The following is a 14,061-nucleotide window of genomic DNA, read 5'->3' on the forward strand; positions in this document are numbered from 1 at the left end:
GAGCAGGACTGATGTTTTCTGCTTAACAGAAACATGGTTACAGGATGAAGAGTATGTTAGTTTGAATGAATCAACTCCGCCCGGCTACTTTAATCATCACATTCCTAGAAACACGGGCCGGGGCGGAGGAGTCGCAGCAATTTATAACTCCAGTCTCCAAACAAAAATTGAACCTAAGTGCAATCATAATACGTTTGAAAGCCTCACGCTTAGTCTGAAATTTCCGAGCTGGAAATCAGAGAAGCCAGTTGTGTTAGTGGTAGTGTATCGGCCCCCTGCTGGCGCTTATCTAGAGTTTTTGTCTGAATTTTCAGATTTCCTTTCTGGATTATTGATCAGTACAGATAAATTCATCATAGTGGGTGATTTTAATATTCATATGGATGTTGAAAGCGATAATCTTAAATTAGCTTTCAATTCTCTTCTAGAATCAATGGGTATCTCACAAAAAGTGGACGGGCCGACGCATTGTTTTGGTCATACTCTCGATCTCGTTCTCACCTACGGTGTTGAAACTGATGGTCTGTTGGTGTCACCTGTTAACTCCCTTTTATCCGACCATTATTTAATAACGTTGGAATTGAATGTTGTTGATGTTGAAGTGCAGGGCAGGAGGTATTATTTTAGCAGATGTTTGTCTGATGAAGCTATTGCTAAATTTAAGGAGACCGTTGCTCGTCTTGCGACAGTGGAAAATAGTGAAGCCTCTACTGAAGCAATAGAGGCCAGTGACCTGGGTTCTACCTCTGATGTTGATTCTCTTGTTAGTAACACTGCTGATCTGTTGCACTCAGCTTTAGATGAAGTTGCTCCTTTGAAAAGGAGGGTTTCTAGCCACAGGAGCTTAACTCCCTGGTACAATTCAGATATTCGCATGTTGAAACAAAGCGTGCGTAAAATGGAAAGGAAGTGGTACTCTTGTAGGTCTGTAGACTCTTATCGTGAATGGAAAGATATTCTAATAGTATATAAAAAAGCCATTCGCAAAGCAAGAACAGCTTATTATTCAACGTTGATAGAGGATAACAAAAGTAACCCACGTTTTCTGTTCAGCACTGTAGCCAGGCTGACAAAGAGTCACAGCTCTGTGGAGCCGTGTATTCCTGCAGCTCTCAGTAGTGAAGACTTTATGAGCTTCTTTAACAGTAAAATCACGAGAATTAGAGAAGAAATCAACCAGCCGGTTGTGGGCGTTTCTTCAGCTTTAGCGACTTCCCTAGGCTCTGACTTGTCTCTAGACTGTTTTGATCCTATAGACCTCCCTGAGCTGACTTCACTCGTCAATAGAGCTAAGTCTACCACATGTATGTTAGACCCCATCCCGACTCGACTATTCAAACATATTTTTTCTCTTATTGGTGTGACAATACTGGACCAAATCAACCTATCCCTAAGCTTAGGATATGTACCACAGGTTTTCAAAGTGGCAGTAATTAAACCTTTACTTAAAAAACCTTCCCTTGACCCAGACACCTTAGCTAATTATAGGCCAATTTCTAACCTTCCATTTGTATCTAAAATTCTGGAAAAGGCAGTTTCAAGCCAGTTATGTGACTATTTGTATAGAAATGATCTGTTTGAAGTCTTTCAGTCAGGGTTCAGAATGCATCATAGCACAGAGACAGCACTGGTTCGAGTTACGAATGACCTTCTTATGGCCTCAGATAAGGGATTAGTGTCCATATTGGTTCTACTGGACCTCAGTGCTGCTTTTGACACTGTTGACCATGGCATTTTACTGCACAGGTTAGAGCATGTTGTTGGGATTAAAGGGACAGCTCTACGTTGGTTTAAATCATATCTATCTGACAGGTTCCAGTTTGTTCATGTACATGAGGCTTCTTCAGAACAGTCGAGGGTCTATTATGGTGTTCCGCAGGGTTCAGTGCTAGGGCCAGTCTTGTTCAGTTTATACATGCAGCCGTTGGGAAGTATAATCCAGAATCACGGCATACACTTTCATTGTTATGCTGATGATACGCAGCTCTACTTGTCTATGAAGCCGGATGAAACAGAACCGTTAGTTAAACTTCAGGCATGTCTTAGGGACATCAAGGACTGGATGTCCAGAAATTTCTTGCTTCTAAATTCAGATAAAACAGAGGTTATCATTCTTGGTCCAGAGCATCTTAGGAAGGGATTAGATGGTGTTGCGATGGCTTCCAGTGCAACTGTGAGAAACCTTGGTGTTGTTTTCGATCAGGATTTGTCGTTTAAACCATATGTTAATCAGGTTTGTAAAATAGCGTTTTTCCATCTCCGTAATATTGCAAAAATTAGGAAAATCCTCTCGCAGAGGGATGCAGAGAAACTAGTTCATGCGTTTGTATCTTCTAGACTGGATTACTGTAATGTGTTGTTAGCAGGATGTCCAAGTAATTTGCTGAATAGGCTCCAGCTGATCCAAAATGCAGCAGCACGAGTACTGACAGGAATTCGCAGGAGAGACCACGTCTCTCCAGTGTTAGCGTCGCTCCATTGGCTACCTGTAAAATTCAGAATTCAATTTAAAATTTTATTACTTGCATATAAAGCCCAAAACGGCTTAGCTCCGCAGTATTTACAAGATTTGATAGTGCCTTATGTTCCTGGCAGAGCTCTCCGCTCCCAGGGTGCAGGTTTACTCGTAGTTCCTAGAGTATCTAAATGTAGATTTGGAGGGCGGGCGTTCTGCTATCAGGCACCATTACTTTGGAACCAACTTCCAATCTGGGTTAAGGAGGCTGACACCACCTCCACCTTTAAAACTAAACTTAAAACCTTTCTGTTTAGTAAAGCTTATAGTTAGTGTTAAGTAAACCTCTAGCTGGTGTTGGTAAATCTCTAGGTAGTGTAAACTTTAGTGTGTTAGAGTCAGTAGTCATTGTCGCAGCTATAGAACAAAACTATAATAGTTAGTCTCAAATATAGCTTCGCGGTAGATATGCTGCTATAGGCTTATGCTGCAGGGGGGCACCGACATGATCCGCTGGGCGGTGCCTCTCACCCTTCTTCTCCTCTCCTTTTTCCCTGCCTCTCTTCTCCATTACCATTTTTATTTATTATAAATATCTCATAGCTATCATTTTTGTCCATTGTTCCTGTAGTTTCTTGTGCCGGCCCCCCTTTTTTCTCTTTTGTGTATGTTTGCAGGCCGGAGCCTCAGGAGCTGCGTTCTGGCCTGTGTTCCCGGCCCTCCCCCCCCTCTGGTCATCCCATTGCTTCTTCCACCTGCCTACGTGGATGTCTGCTGTTGCTGCTTCCGCCTGCCTGCACCCCCCCCCCCCCTCTGGTCATCCCGCTGCTGCTTCCACATGACTGTTGTGTGCTGCTGATGCCCCCCCCCCCCCTCTGGTCATCCCGCTGCTGCTTCCACATGACTGTTGTGTGCTGCTGACGCCCCCCCCCACCTCTGGTCATCCCGCTGCTGCTTCCACCTGCCTGCTGTGTGCTGTCGACGTCCCTGACTCCCCCAGTCTGGCCTTCGGCAGGAGGGTCCCCCCTTATGAGCCTGGTCCTGCTCAAGGTTTCTTCCCTCCTAAAGGGGAGTTTTTCCTTGCCACTGTTTGGCTTAAGGCTTTTCTCCCACTAAGGGAGTTTTTACCTGCCATTGTTTATATAATAATTGCTCGGGGGTTTATGTTTATGTTTATGTTTATGTTTATGTTTATGTTCATGTTCTGGATCTCTGGAAAGCGTCTAGAGACAACATCTGTTGTATTAGACGCTATATAAATAAAATTGAATTGAATTGAAAATTGAATTGAATTGAATATTGTGATTTTCTGTAATGCAATTAGAAAACTAAAATGTTATACATTCTTAAGAAAACTCAAATATCCTCTCTCAAAAAATTTGAATATTCTGGGAATCTTAATCTTAAACTGTAACCCATAATCAGCAATATTTAAATAATAAAAGGCTTGCAATATTTCAGTTGATTTGTAATCAATCCAGAATGTATGACATTTTATTTTTTTTAATTGCATTACAGAAAATAAAGAACTTTATCACAATATCGTAATTTTCTGAGACAGTCCTGTATTTAGGATTCCCCACGATTAGTTTCTCATCTCTTTGGCATCATTTTCTGTTCAATAAATAAAAGAACCGTGACTTGGTACCAGACTGAGGGATGTGTCTGTTCCAGTATCAGTCACATAGGTCCAGTGTTTTCTCCATTAATCTTTTGTAATCCACAAACACTGAGAAATGAGTCCAAGAAGGAGACTGAACAAGAAACAAAGCAGCGACATGGTGATGCAGCTGCAGAGGCTCTTCCGCCCCCTGGTGGCTATTCCCGGGACATGCACGCAGACACACCCCCACATGCAGCTGTGTTGCCTGTTCCCTGATGTCAGGAGTGGATACGTGTTCCTCAGCAACCCGTCTGAGGGGCCCGGCGAGCCCAACACAGCCGCCTTAGGCTGGGATGACAACCAGTCAACGCGGCCACGCCCACATTATCGTGACGGCGACACGCAGGACTTTGTTTTTCTGAGACCTTAGATGGTCCAGTTTTCTCTCGGTGAAGATCAAAGCTCCTCCAGCAGTTTGACTGATAAAATCTGCGTTTATCCGCCCTGAAAACGATGTGCCCTTTACGTGCACTTGCACACAGATTGGTGGATGGATCAATAATGTGCGTGTGTAGAAGCTGTACATATCTATATTTATAGTAAACCGAAAAACAGTTATCAAACACGGAGTAAAATATGATCTTTAATTATGCAATTATTCGATCAAATCCTTTGTTTTCCATCATCATCATCATCATCATCATCATCATCATCATCATCATCCCTTGTCAGACATGAAGCCCTTATCCTTGACGGTAGGTTGTGCCGTCTTCGATCCACCCTTTGTGGTCATTTTTTAGTTTTTACAAACATCTTCTCGGACTTCCATTATGAACGTGGTCTTCCCCAGACTTCAGGACCCTTTGTTTTTGGGGTCTGGGCCGGAATAGCTACAGGCCAGGATGTCTACCAGACATCCACACAGACAGGTGGAAGCAGCAGTGGGATGATCAGGTGATTGGGATGATGATGGTGATGGGATGATTCAGCCAGCATGCAGCTCCCGAAGTTCCGGCCTGCAAACATGCACAAAAGAGGACAAAGAGGGCCAGCACAAGAAACTACAAGAACGATGGACAAAAATGATGGCTATGATATACTTATAATTAATAAAACTGGAGACACCCAACCCTCACTCCCCCAGAGCCCACCCAGTTTTCTCTCTCCAGGCAGTTGGGACTCCCCACTTCTGGAATTCACTGACAGAATGAAGAACCTTGTAAATATTGGAGTCCAGCTAACACCATACCCAAATCCTTTATTTAACCCCCCACCTCACCCAACCCCTCCCAAACCACCACCCCGGAAACAGCGGCTAACCAAAGGTCACCGCCCCCCCCCCCCACCTCCTCTGAACTACCGTATCAGTGATGTCTGATATGGGCCGGGTCCAGGCTGTGATGTCAATATTAACATTGTTCTGTCCCAGGAAAAGTCTGGGCCCCATGGAGTTAAATCAGCTTTATCTATCCCTGTGATGATAGGTAACAGAAAACGTATCAAACTGGTGAGAAATGAAAAAAGTTCAGTTAAATATGCTAATCTGTTGAGTATAGCATGTCATCCTCGAATCTCACCAGTGTCTCCTGTTAAGGATTTACATGTACATTTAGCTCTTTTAAATATCAGGTCTCTGGTTGGGAAATCTTTCTTAATCAATGATTTTATTAACGAGCGCAACCTTGATTTTATGTTTTTAACTGAAACTTGGTTAAGTCAGGATAATAGTGCAGCAGTTCTTATTGAGTCAACACCCCAGAATTTTAGTTTCTTTAGTGAAGCAAGAACACATAGGAGAGGAGGCGGAGTTGCCTCTCTGTTCGAGGACAGCTTCCAATGCAAGAAAATGTCTTATGGTCAATTTGATTTCTTTGAATATGTTGCCATTCAGTTAAAATCCCCCTGTCGAGCAATCTTAGTGACCATCTACAGACCCCCCAAATATGATGCAAGGTTTTTTGATGAGTTTGCCAAACTACTGTCAATTATGTGCATGGATTTTGACTGTGTTGTTTTAGTGGGTGATTTTAACATTCATGTCGATAATCCCAAAGATGGATGTGCTAAGGAACTTTTAAATATTCTGGATAATTTTGGGCTTTCCCAGCATGTCACAGATTCAACGCATAACCGAGGACATGTTTTAGATTTAATTATTTCCAAAGGTCTTAATATCTCAGAGGTTGTGGTGAACGATGTTGCTCTGTCTGATCACTAATGTGTATTGTTTAAAATGACCACCGTTGCCAATCCTATGAAAGGTGAAGCAGAGGTAATCAGAAAGCGCTATATAAATGATAACACCTGTGCATTATTCACCCAGACCCGCCAACCAGTTTGTCCCAAGGCTGTACGGGTTGTAAATCCATCCCATTTTCTTTTATAAAATTGTCAGTTTTCTGTAATCAGTCGTCATTTGGACAGAAAGCTGTGACTTATTGCAGAAAATAGTTAGAAATATTAGCATTTTTCACCCTTTTTTGTTTGTTTTGACTGTTTTTACAAGAAATCACTTGGTTAACCTGAGAAATCGTCTGAGGAGGAAACACTTGACAGGAGCAAAGCTTGATTGGTCTTCTCCACCCGGTTCATACAATCCGTATCCGTGGAGGTTCCTCTTGAATTACAACCAGTTAGTCCGTCCAGGACCTCCATTCAGTTCTTTTTTCATTTGTCCGGCTGGACAAATGATCATCATTATCTTGACTTGATGTTGCACATTAGCCACCAAAACAATTGATTTATATTCAGTACTCGAGTTGTAAAAAAATATCAGGGGGGATGGTGGATTTGATCATATGGCGATAGATAATTTGAGCTGATTACAAATTACAAATAATAGCAGTGACCAAAACACCTACAGAAATACTGCAGGAATGACATAGCAGCAGTTAAATGCAGCCTTCTGTAAGCTTTAAATATCCACTGGGCTTACATCAAATACATCAAAACACAACAATAAAAAACTGTTTTCTGAACTTATCAATATGACTCTGTCCTTCACAGGATAAGTAACACGGATCACTGCAAAAACTCACAATCTTAAAAGGAACCCTGGTTATTAAGACTTGTAGTCCCTAATTAGCCACAATTGTTCTCTTATACTAAAATATGTTGTTAGAAACACATAAAATAATGTAATTGCTTTAAAAATCTACAATGTTTATCACATATTTTGACCTGCGGGAGGCGCCATGTTTTACCTGCGCAATGTATTCTGGGGGCGATGACGTACGACGGTGGCTCTGGGAAGATAAGCCGCGTTAGTTTAACTGGGACAGGTATCTAAAACATAGATCAGCAGCATCTCCCGGCCGTGGAGGCAGACGAGGGAGCCCATAAGACGTCTCGGTTCAGGCAAACTGGATCAAAGTTCTGTGATGCACGGGAGATCTGCAAAAATGATCAATGTCGTGCGCATCTTACCAGTGCATTAGGCTACGGCGTCGGCTACGGCGTGGGCTCCTGCGTAGCCGTGGCTCTATGAGCCTGCAGCGCACCGCCATCCGCTCTCGCCGCCACCGGGATGGAGACGCCGGTGGGCAGGATGCACGTTTGGGTGGGCATAGCCCACCCCTGCCCCCCCCCTAAAACCGGCCTCGTGCTGGGTCCACCGTTTGATGACAGACCAGAGGCTGAGGGGACTGGCCCGGGACTTTGACGAAACGGGAGGCGCAGACTTCGCGTCAAATAGGCAAGAACATCTTTATTTAATTTAATGACGCCAGATCTGGCTGGGGTTTTTATTGTAGCATCGGCTATCTGCTAGTTGAAACGTGTGGTCTGTTAGTCTGTCTGAGTTTTATGGTGTTTTTATAGTTCATGCTTTATGGTGCTGTACTTTATTTATTTTTCTTTTTTAACTTTTTTGTAGGTGCGCCGTCACCTTAATGTTCAGCTGTGTTTTCATCTGTGTTTCTGGTGCGCCGTCACCTGTTTAGCTGTGTTTTCATCTGTTTCTGGGTGTCAAAACAGTGGACGGGGGTTAGCAGGAGCCACCGTCTGACGTCACTACCCAGAATGCATTGCGGTGTAAACAACAATGGCGACCTACGAGTTAAATTATATTTTCAAATTTTATAAAAACGAAGACATCAACAAGGTTTTTTATATCACATTGTTATAATTGATACCAACATTTATCTTTTAAGACCTACATGTCTTAATAGCCAGGGTTCCTTTTAACAAGAATATTTGTCTTATTTCTAGTTAAAATGTCTCATTTTAGTAAAAAAAAATCTCATTACACTTAAAACAAGACTCATCACTGGAAAAAACAATTTTCACCTGTTTCAAGTAGATTTTCACTTGAAACAAGTGGAAAAATCTGCCAGTGGAACAAGATTTTTTTGCTTGTAATAAGAAGATAAATCTTGTCCCACTGGCAGATTTTCCTATTTATTTCAAGTGAAAATTTACTTGAAACAGGTGAAAATTGTCAAATTAGTTATTTTTCTGGTGATGACTCTAAATGTTGAAATAGCAGTAAAACCACATTCATTGATGAAATGACATAAGGGATGGAAAGGAGGGATGGCAGTTTTACAGGGGGGATGATTTGGACTGTTTTTATTTCAAGGGGGGATGCCATCTCCCCTCATCTCGAGTACTGTTTATATTCTATTTTGGTAAAAATGAGTTTATGTGGACAAAATGTGACCCAAATGCCCGGGTTCCAGCAGAGGAAGTGTCTGTTGGCGTCTGCATGACCCGGGTCCAGCAGGGCTGGGCTACAACCCAACACTTCCTTTGTATTTGAAGGAAAAGGCAGCAAAGTCAGAAGCACCGGAGGACACAAGCGTTTAGTTTTCAGCACGTTTATTTCAGTATAAGTGGTTTTTAAAACACCTCACACCGTTTTCTCTTAGCTTCTCATCTTCTTGCAATGTACAACACAAGCGAGCAAAACATCAACATTGTCAAACGTGGCCCGGGCCAACATGATCAAACTCTGCGTCACATGACTTCGTGAGTCCACATTAAGATGGGTGGGGCTCAAACAGTCACAAAATAACCCATAATTCTACTCTGTACACGTGTAAAACCTGACTAGAAACACTTCTGAGTGACAACGGGCACAGACAGGAGCAGTGATATGACAAAAATGATCCCGACGCCCGACTCCTCCCGGGCCGTCCAGCCTCCAGGGCCGTGTGAGCGTGTGAAAGCGTGAGTGTGCACTCGTGAGCTATCGTACAAACGGTACATTTTGTAGAAATTCAACACGTTCTAGAGTAAGGCATTATGTGGCGAAAACACGAAATCCAACAACAGAAAAACAGCATCAGTACCATAAAAATCTGTTTTAAGGCCATGAAACAGAACAAAGACGCTCCCGTACGCCTCAGGGGTCGCCGTTTGACCATCCGACCGACATGGCAAAGGGCTCCGCCTGATCAGAGGGGGGTCAAGAGTCGGTATTCACAGCCCGGAGGTTGAACGCGCGAGCAGGTCCACAGACAGCGAGAGGGCCGAGCACCTCAGGGTGAAAGCGGTGACTTACAGATTCACTTGGGCGAGTCGGGACTCCGCGGAGTTCACCGAGTTCGAGAGTGCTGACAGTAGCATAACGAGCTGGACACCTTGAAAAGGTACGAAATACATTCATGAAGACGTCTCTCCAACAAAACAAGGACACGGTCAACGGAGAGCAGGACACCATCAGTTTCACGCCGCTCCCGCTCAGACTCACACGCAGAGATCAGGTCGTCGGACGGGAAACATTTACAGACAGCGGTCCGGGTTCGTTCACACTGGGGGGACTTCACCTCGGGAAGGACATTCTCTAAGGAAGAGGATTAGGGCCGTGCAAGAGAACAAATATTTGAGACAGGAGGATTTTATTTTTATTGTGGAAGTCGAAATGTCGAGAAAAAAGTCGAAATGTCGAGATTAATTTTGAAATACAATTTCGAGAGAAAAGTCGAAAAAAAAGTCGAAATGTCAAGAATGATGTTGAAGTAAAATTTCGAGAAAAAAGTAGAAATGTTGAGAATAATGTTGAAATACAATTTTTAAAAAAAAGTTGAAATGTCGAGAAAAAAGTCAAAATGTCGAGATTAATGTTGAAATAAAATTTCGAAAAAAAGTTGAAATGTCGAGAAAAAAGTCGAAATGAATGATGTTGAAGTACAATTTCGAGAAAAAAGAAATTGAGAATAATGTCGAAATACAATAAAGTCAAAATTTCGTGAATAAAGTCGAAATTTTGCTCAACATTTCAACTTTATTCACGAAATTTTTACTTTTTTCTTGAAATCGTACTTCAACATTAATCTCGACATTTCGACCTTTTTTTCGACATTTAGACTTTTTTCTCGAAGTGCATAATGAAAAAAAGAATCTTCCACCTCTAAAATATTATTTTCATTTTTCTCCTGCCTGGCCCTAATACTCTTCTGTAATTCTCTCATTTTCTGCTAGTCTGGTTGGTTCTGAATGCAGTCCCCCATCTGACCACAAGGAGGCAGCTCATCACAACCAAGAATGGTATGACGAGGCCTGGCGGCCCGTCCTGCTCAGGGCGGTTTCATGTCACACAGAAGAGGATTCCACCTCCATGTGGTCGGTGGTGGTGCTGCTACGCGTAGGAACTGAAGCAAGCCTCCGTTAGCGTTAGCCGAGGAGAAATGGCAACAAGGCGCCGACTTCCTCAGTCACATTCCTGCAGTTTCAAAATGAATGAGGGTTTGGGACAGCAGGAGGTTTGTAAAGATGTCTCTCTAGGACGATGGGTTGGAACCCTTGAACCGTCCCGGTTTTACAACCGTTTTATTCAGCAGGGTGTGGCGCTAAGATTACAACAAAGACGGTTTTGGGAATTCTGAACTTCTGAATTAATAAACTCATATCTGTTCTTCCACAGGACTGAGGCGCCTGGCCAACACCAACATGCAGAGATAAAACCGATGAATGGTGAACGCCCGACCAATCAAACCGTTCCATTTAGCTACAAGTGAATCCAACAACACGATTGTGGCGTAAAACCGCCGGATCAACGCCAGGAACCCGGAGTTTAAGGACACGATGGTGCGAACAAAGAGGCTTTAGCTCTTTGTATCCACACTCATGCGAAGACGCTCTCCTGTTTCAGCTATTAGACGTTTAAAACCCATCGATCGACATCCATACATAGATTTAACGTGTCGATGGCACCAATCCAAAATGAAAACATCAGTAAGACGACCAATGATCCCACTCAACGTAACCAAGTGGCACTTTATAGTCTGTTTCTATTAAAGCCAGTATGTAGCAATCCCACTTCTGACCACACGGTGGCGGCTGACGTGTCGGTCAATGATGACGTAGATTATAGTGGTACGAAGTGATGCTACAACCGGTGCCGATCGCGTCAACGCAGCAGATGTGTGGCCCACGAGTAAGATTTTTTCTCCCTAGTAGCTGCCGACAGCTGAGTCAGCGGCCGAGCGATGAGGCTCGCCTCCTTTACCTCCAAACATACGGCACTTTCCAGATACAGGACTGTCTCAGAAAATTACAATATTGTGATAAAGTTCTTTATTTTCTGTAATGCAATTAAAAAAACAAAAATGTCATACATTCTGGATTCATTACAAATCAACTGAAATATTGCAAGCCTTTTATTATTTTAATATTGCTGATTATGGCTTACAGTTTAAGATTAAGATTCCCAGAATATTCTAATTTTTTGAGATAGGATATTTGAGTTTTCTTTGTAATGAATCCAGAATGTATAACGTTTTTGTTTTTGTAATTTCATTACAGAAAATCACAATATTCTAATTTTCTGAGACAATCTTGTATTTCTCACAAGTCTGAGTTTATAAAATACGAAATTAAAAAGAAGAAGAGAAAATTCTGAGAGTTGCTCCCCGACGACCCTCCCCTCCTACACGACTGGACGTTTAACCGCGTTAACGGGAAGCACTGATGCGTCGGTTATTTTGAGAATGACGGAGACGATTATCGACGGCCGACCAGCAACGACCCAACATTTCTCTGTTATTGATCATGAATTTAACACTTTTGCCAAGACAATTAGCAAAGGGTGAGAATTTTAGACACCTGAATTCACATTTTTGAGGAATTAGAATCAATTACATCAAGCAATCATAATGATCTCAGACTGAAAATCTTGACAAAGAAACAAAAAAGTACAAAAATAAATGTGTTGGTAAAATTCACTTAAAAAAGGGAGGGGAGTAGTTACCGGTGTCCAAATAATCCCCCCATCGCTTGTCTGGTGAACCAACTGCTGACTAACGGCGGCTTACATTTTGACTTAGTGCCACTAAAAGCTTAACGTGGAACCAAGTTTGTGATAAAGTGGGCAGAACGGTGAGGCTGGCGGAGAACCGGAGTTAGCAGAAGACGCAGAAGCCAGACTCGTCCTGACGGCTCCCGACCATAACCTGCTCGTACCATGAATTGGCCCCCTGACTCCTCAACGGTTTAGTAACTTCTTCACGAGTGGATGGACGGTGCTCGGCGGTGGCGGTGGCGGTGGCGTTGGCGTGGTGATGATGCAGGTGGTGATGATGGGGGAGATGGCGGTGCTGTGCTGGTGTCCGCTCTGACACACTTCCCTGAGAACCCCAAACACACTTCCTCTACAACTACAGCTATGACAAGATGCTGGGGGACAAACATGTGTGATCCTGAATGATTAAAAGGGAGAAAAAAAAAAAAAATGGAATAAAATAAAAAATATACATTTTAAAAATGACGGTGCAGCATTACAAGGAGAGGACATATTAAAAGGCAATATTTACAAATGTTTTCAATGATCTTGGCAACGCTTGGAGGGCAGCGTTTCCCCTTCAGATCCAACGCGTGGCCTCTACAAACCTACAACAGTGTGCTGGTGGTGGAAAAGAAAAGCGTTTCTATGGACACAGTTGGGTTGTCACCGATTGATCCGATCACAGATGTGTTTGGCTGCGTCTGGAGAAGCAATGGTGTCCAACAAGATAATCAAACTCTAATTCTTTAGGAGACAAAAAACAATGACCCACAGTTGACTCTCGCTTCCCACGGGGCGCCGACGTTAACGCCTTCGTACACAAACGCAGCACTACCGAGACACGTGACCGTTACTGACCCCAGGAACTCTACGTCCTGGATACAGCATAAGAATATATACTTCTATTTTTCTGTGTATATATGTGGCTTTTTTTTTGCATTCTATGTTCCGGTTTGGATGCTTATTTTGGCTTTAAGCAATGAACCACTCCAATGGGTGATGAGTTTGCATTCCAGTTTGGGTCTTTTCTCCCCTGGTAAGTCGGACAAACTCAGATCCTTCACAGTTTGCTTCAGTGTCCACCTCTTCTTTCACTTCTTTTTTTGACCCCATACACATATACATATATATATATATACATATGTATATATACACACATATATACATATACATATATGTATATATATATGTATATATACATATATATAACATTATAAAAATAAGTTATTGCGCATCCAAAAAGTGCATTGAATCTCTTGAAAAATATCTCTTTCTCTTTGCGCTTTCGATTCTTCTTGGAGTTTCCTGCGGGATGGATTCCCATCGATGTGAGATGACGGCAAGCTCCGGCCTGTTGGCCCTGCGCTCCATCACACGTACGGGGACTGACAAAGGCTGAGGGGGCAGTGGGGGGGAGGGGAAGAAAAGAGAATAGCCACGTCTTGCTACGCAATAACCATGGGGACGTCGTCTGAGAAACCGCTGATCATGGGCGCGTCTTCATCATCGTCACCTGGAGAGGAAGAGAAGAACCACTCAGAAAGCACCAGAGCCCTTCAGCCCACATGGAAATCACTTATAGAGGGAATGAGCATGACGTCACAGATGGGATTTCACAGCAGGTTACGCCCACTGAGTGGCAGAAAGATCATAGATTTAGCAAGAAATCTGAGTTATCGTTTTACAGACTGCCGAAAAATAAGCTTAAGAGAGACAAATGGATCACTGCAATTCACAGAAACAACTGGATTCCAGACACCGAAACGTGGATTTGCGGTT

At 42.9% G+C, this 14,061-nt stretch overlaps 1 protein-coding gene across 2 annotated transcripts in view; it reads right to left on the reverse strand.

The window, feature by feature from the left end:
• Positions 1 to 8,872: 8,872 nt before the first annotated feature.
• Positions 8,873 to 14,061, reverse strand: part of sorl1 (sortilin-related receptor, L(DLR class) A repeats containing) — a 184,573-nt gene continuing 179,384 nt past the window's right edge. For both annotated transcript variants that reach the window (XM_061718703.1, XM_061718704.1), the window contains one exon: positions 8,873 to 13,795. In XM_061718703.1, coding sequence (XP_061574687.1) covers positions 13,728 to 13,795 — 68 coding nt within the window. In that variant the 3' untranslated portion in view covers positions 8,873 to 13,727. The remainder of the gene's footprint in view (positions 13,796 to 14,061) is intronic.

The sequence above is a fragment of the Cololabis saira genome, chromosome 4 (genome assembly GCF_033807715.1).
Source record: "Cololabis saira isolate AMF1-May2022 chromosome 4, fColSai1.1, whole genome shotgun sequence".
Classification (NCBI taxonomy): Eukaryota; Metazoa; Chordata; class Actinopteri; order Beloniformes; family Belonidae; genus Cololabis; species Cololabis saira.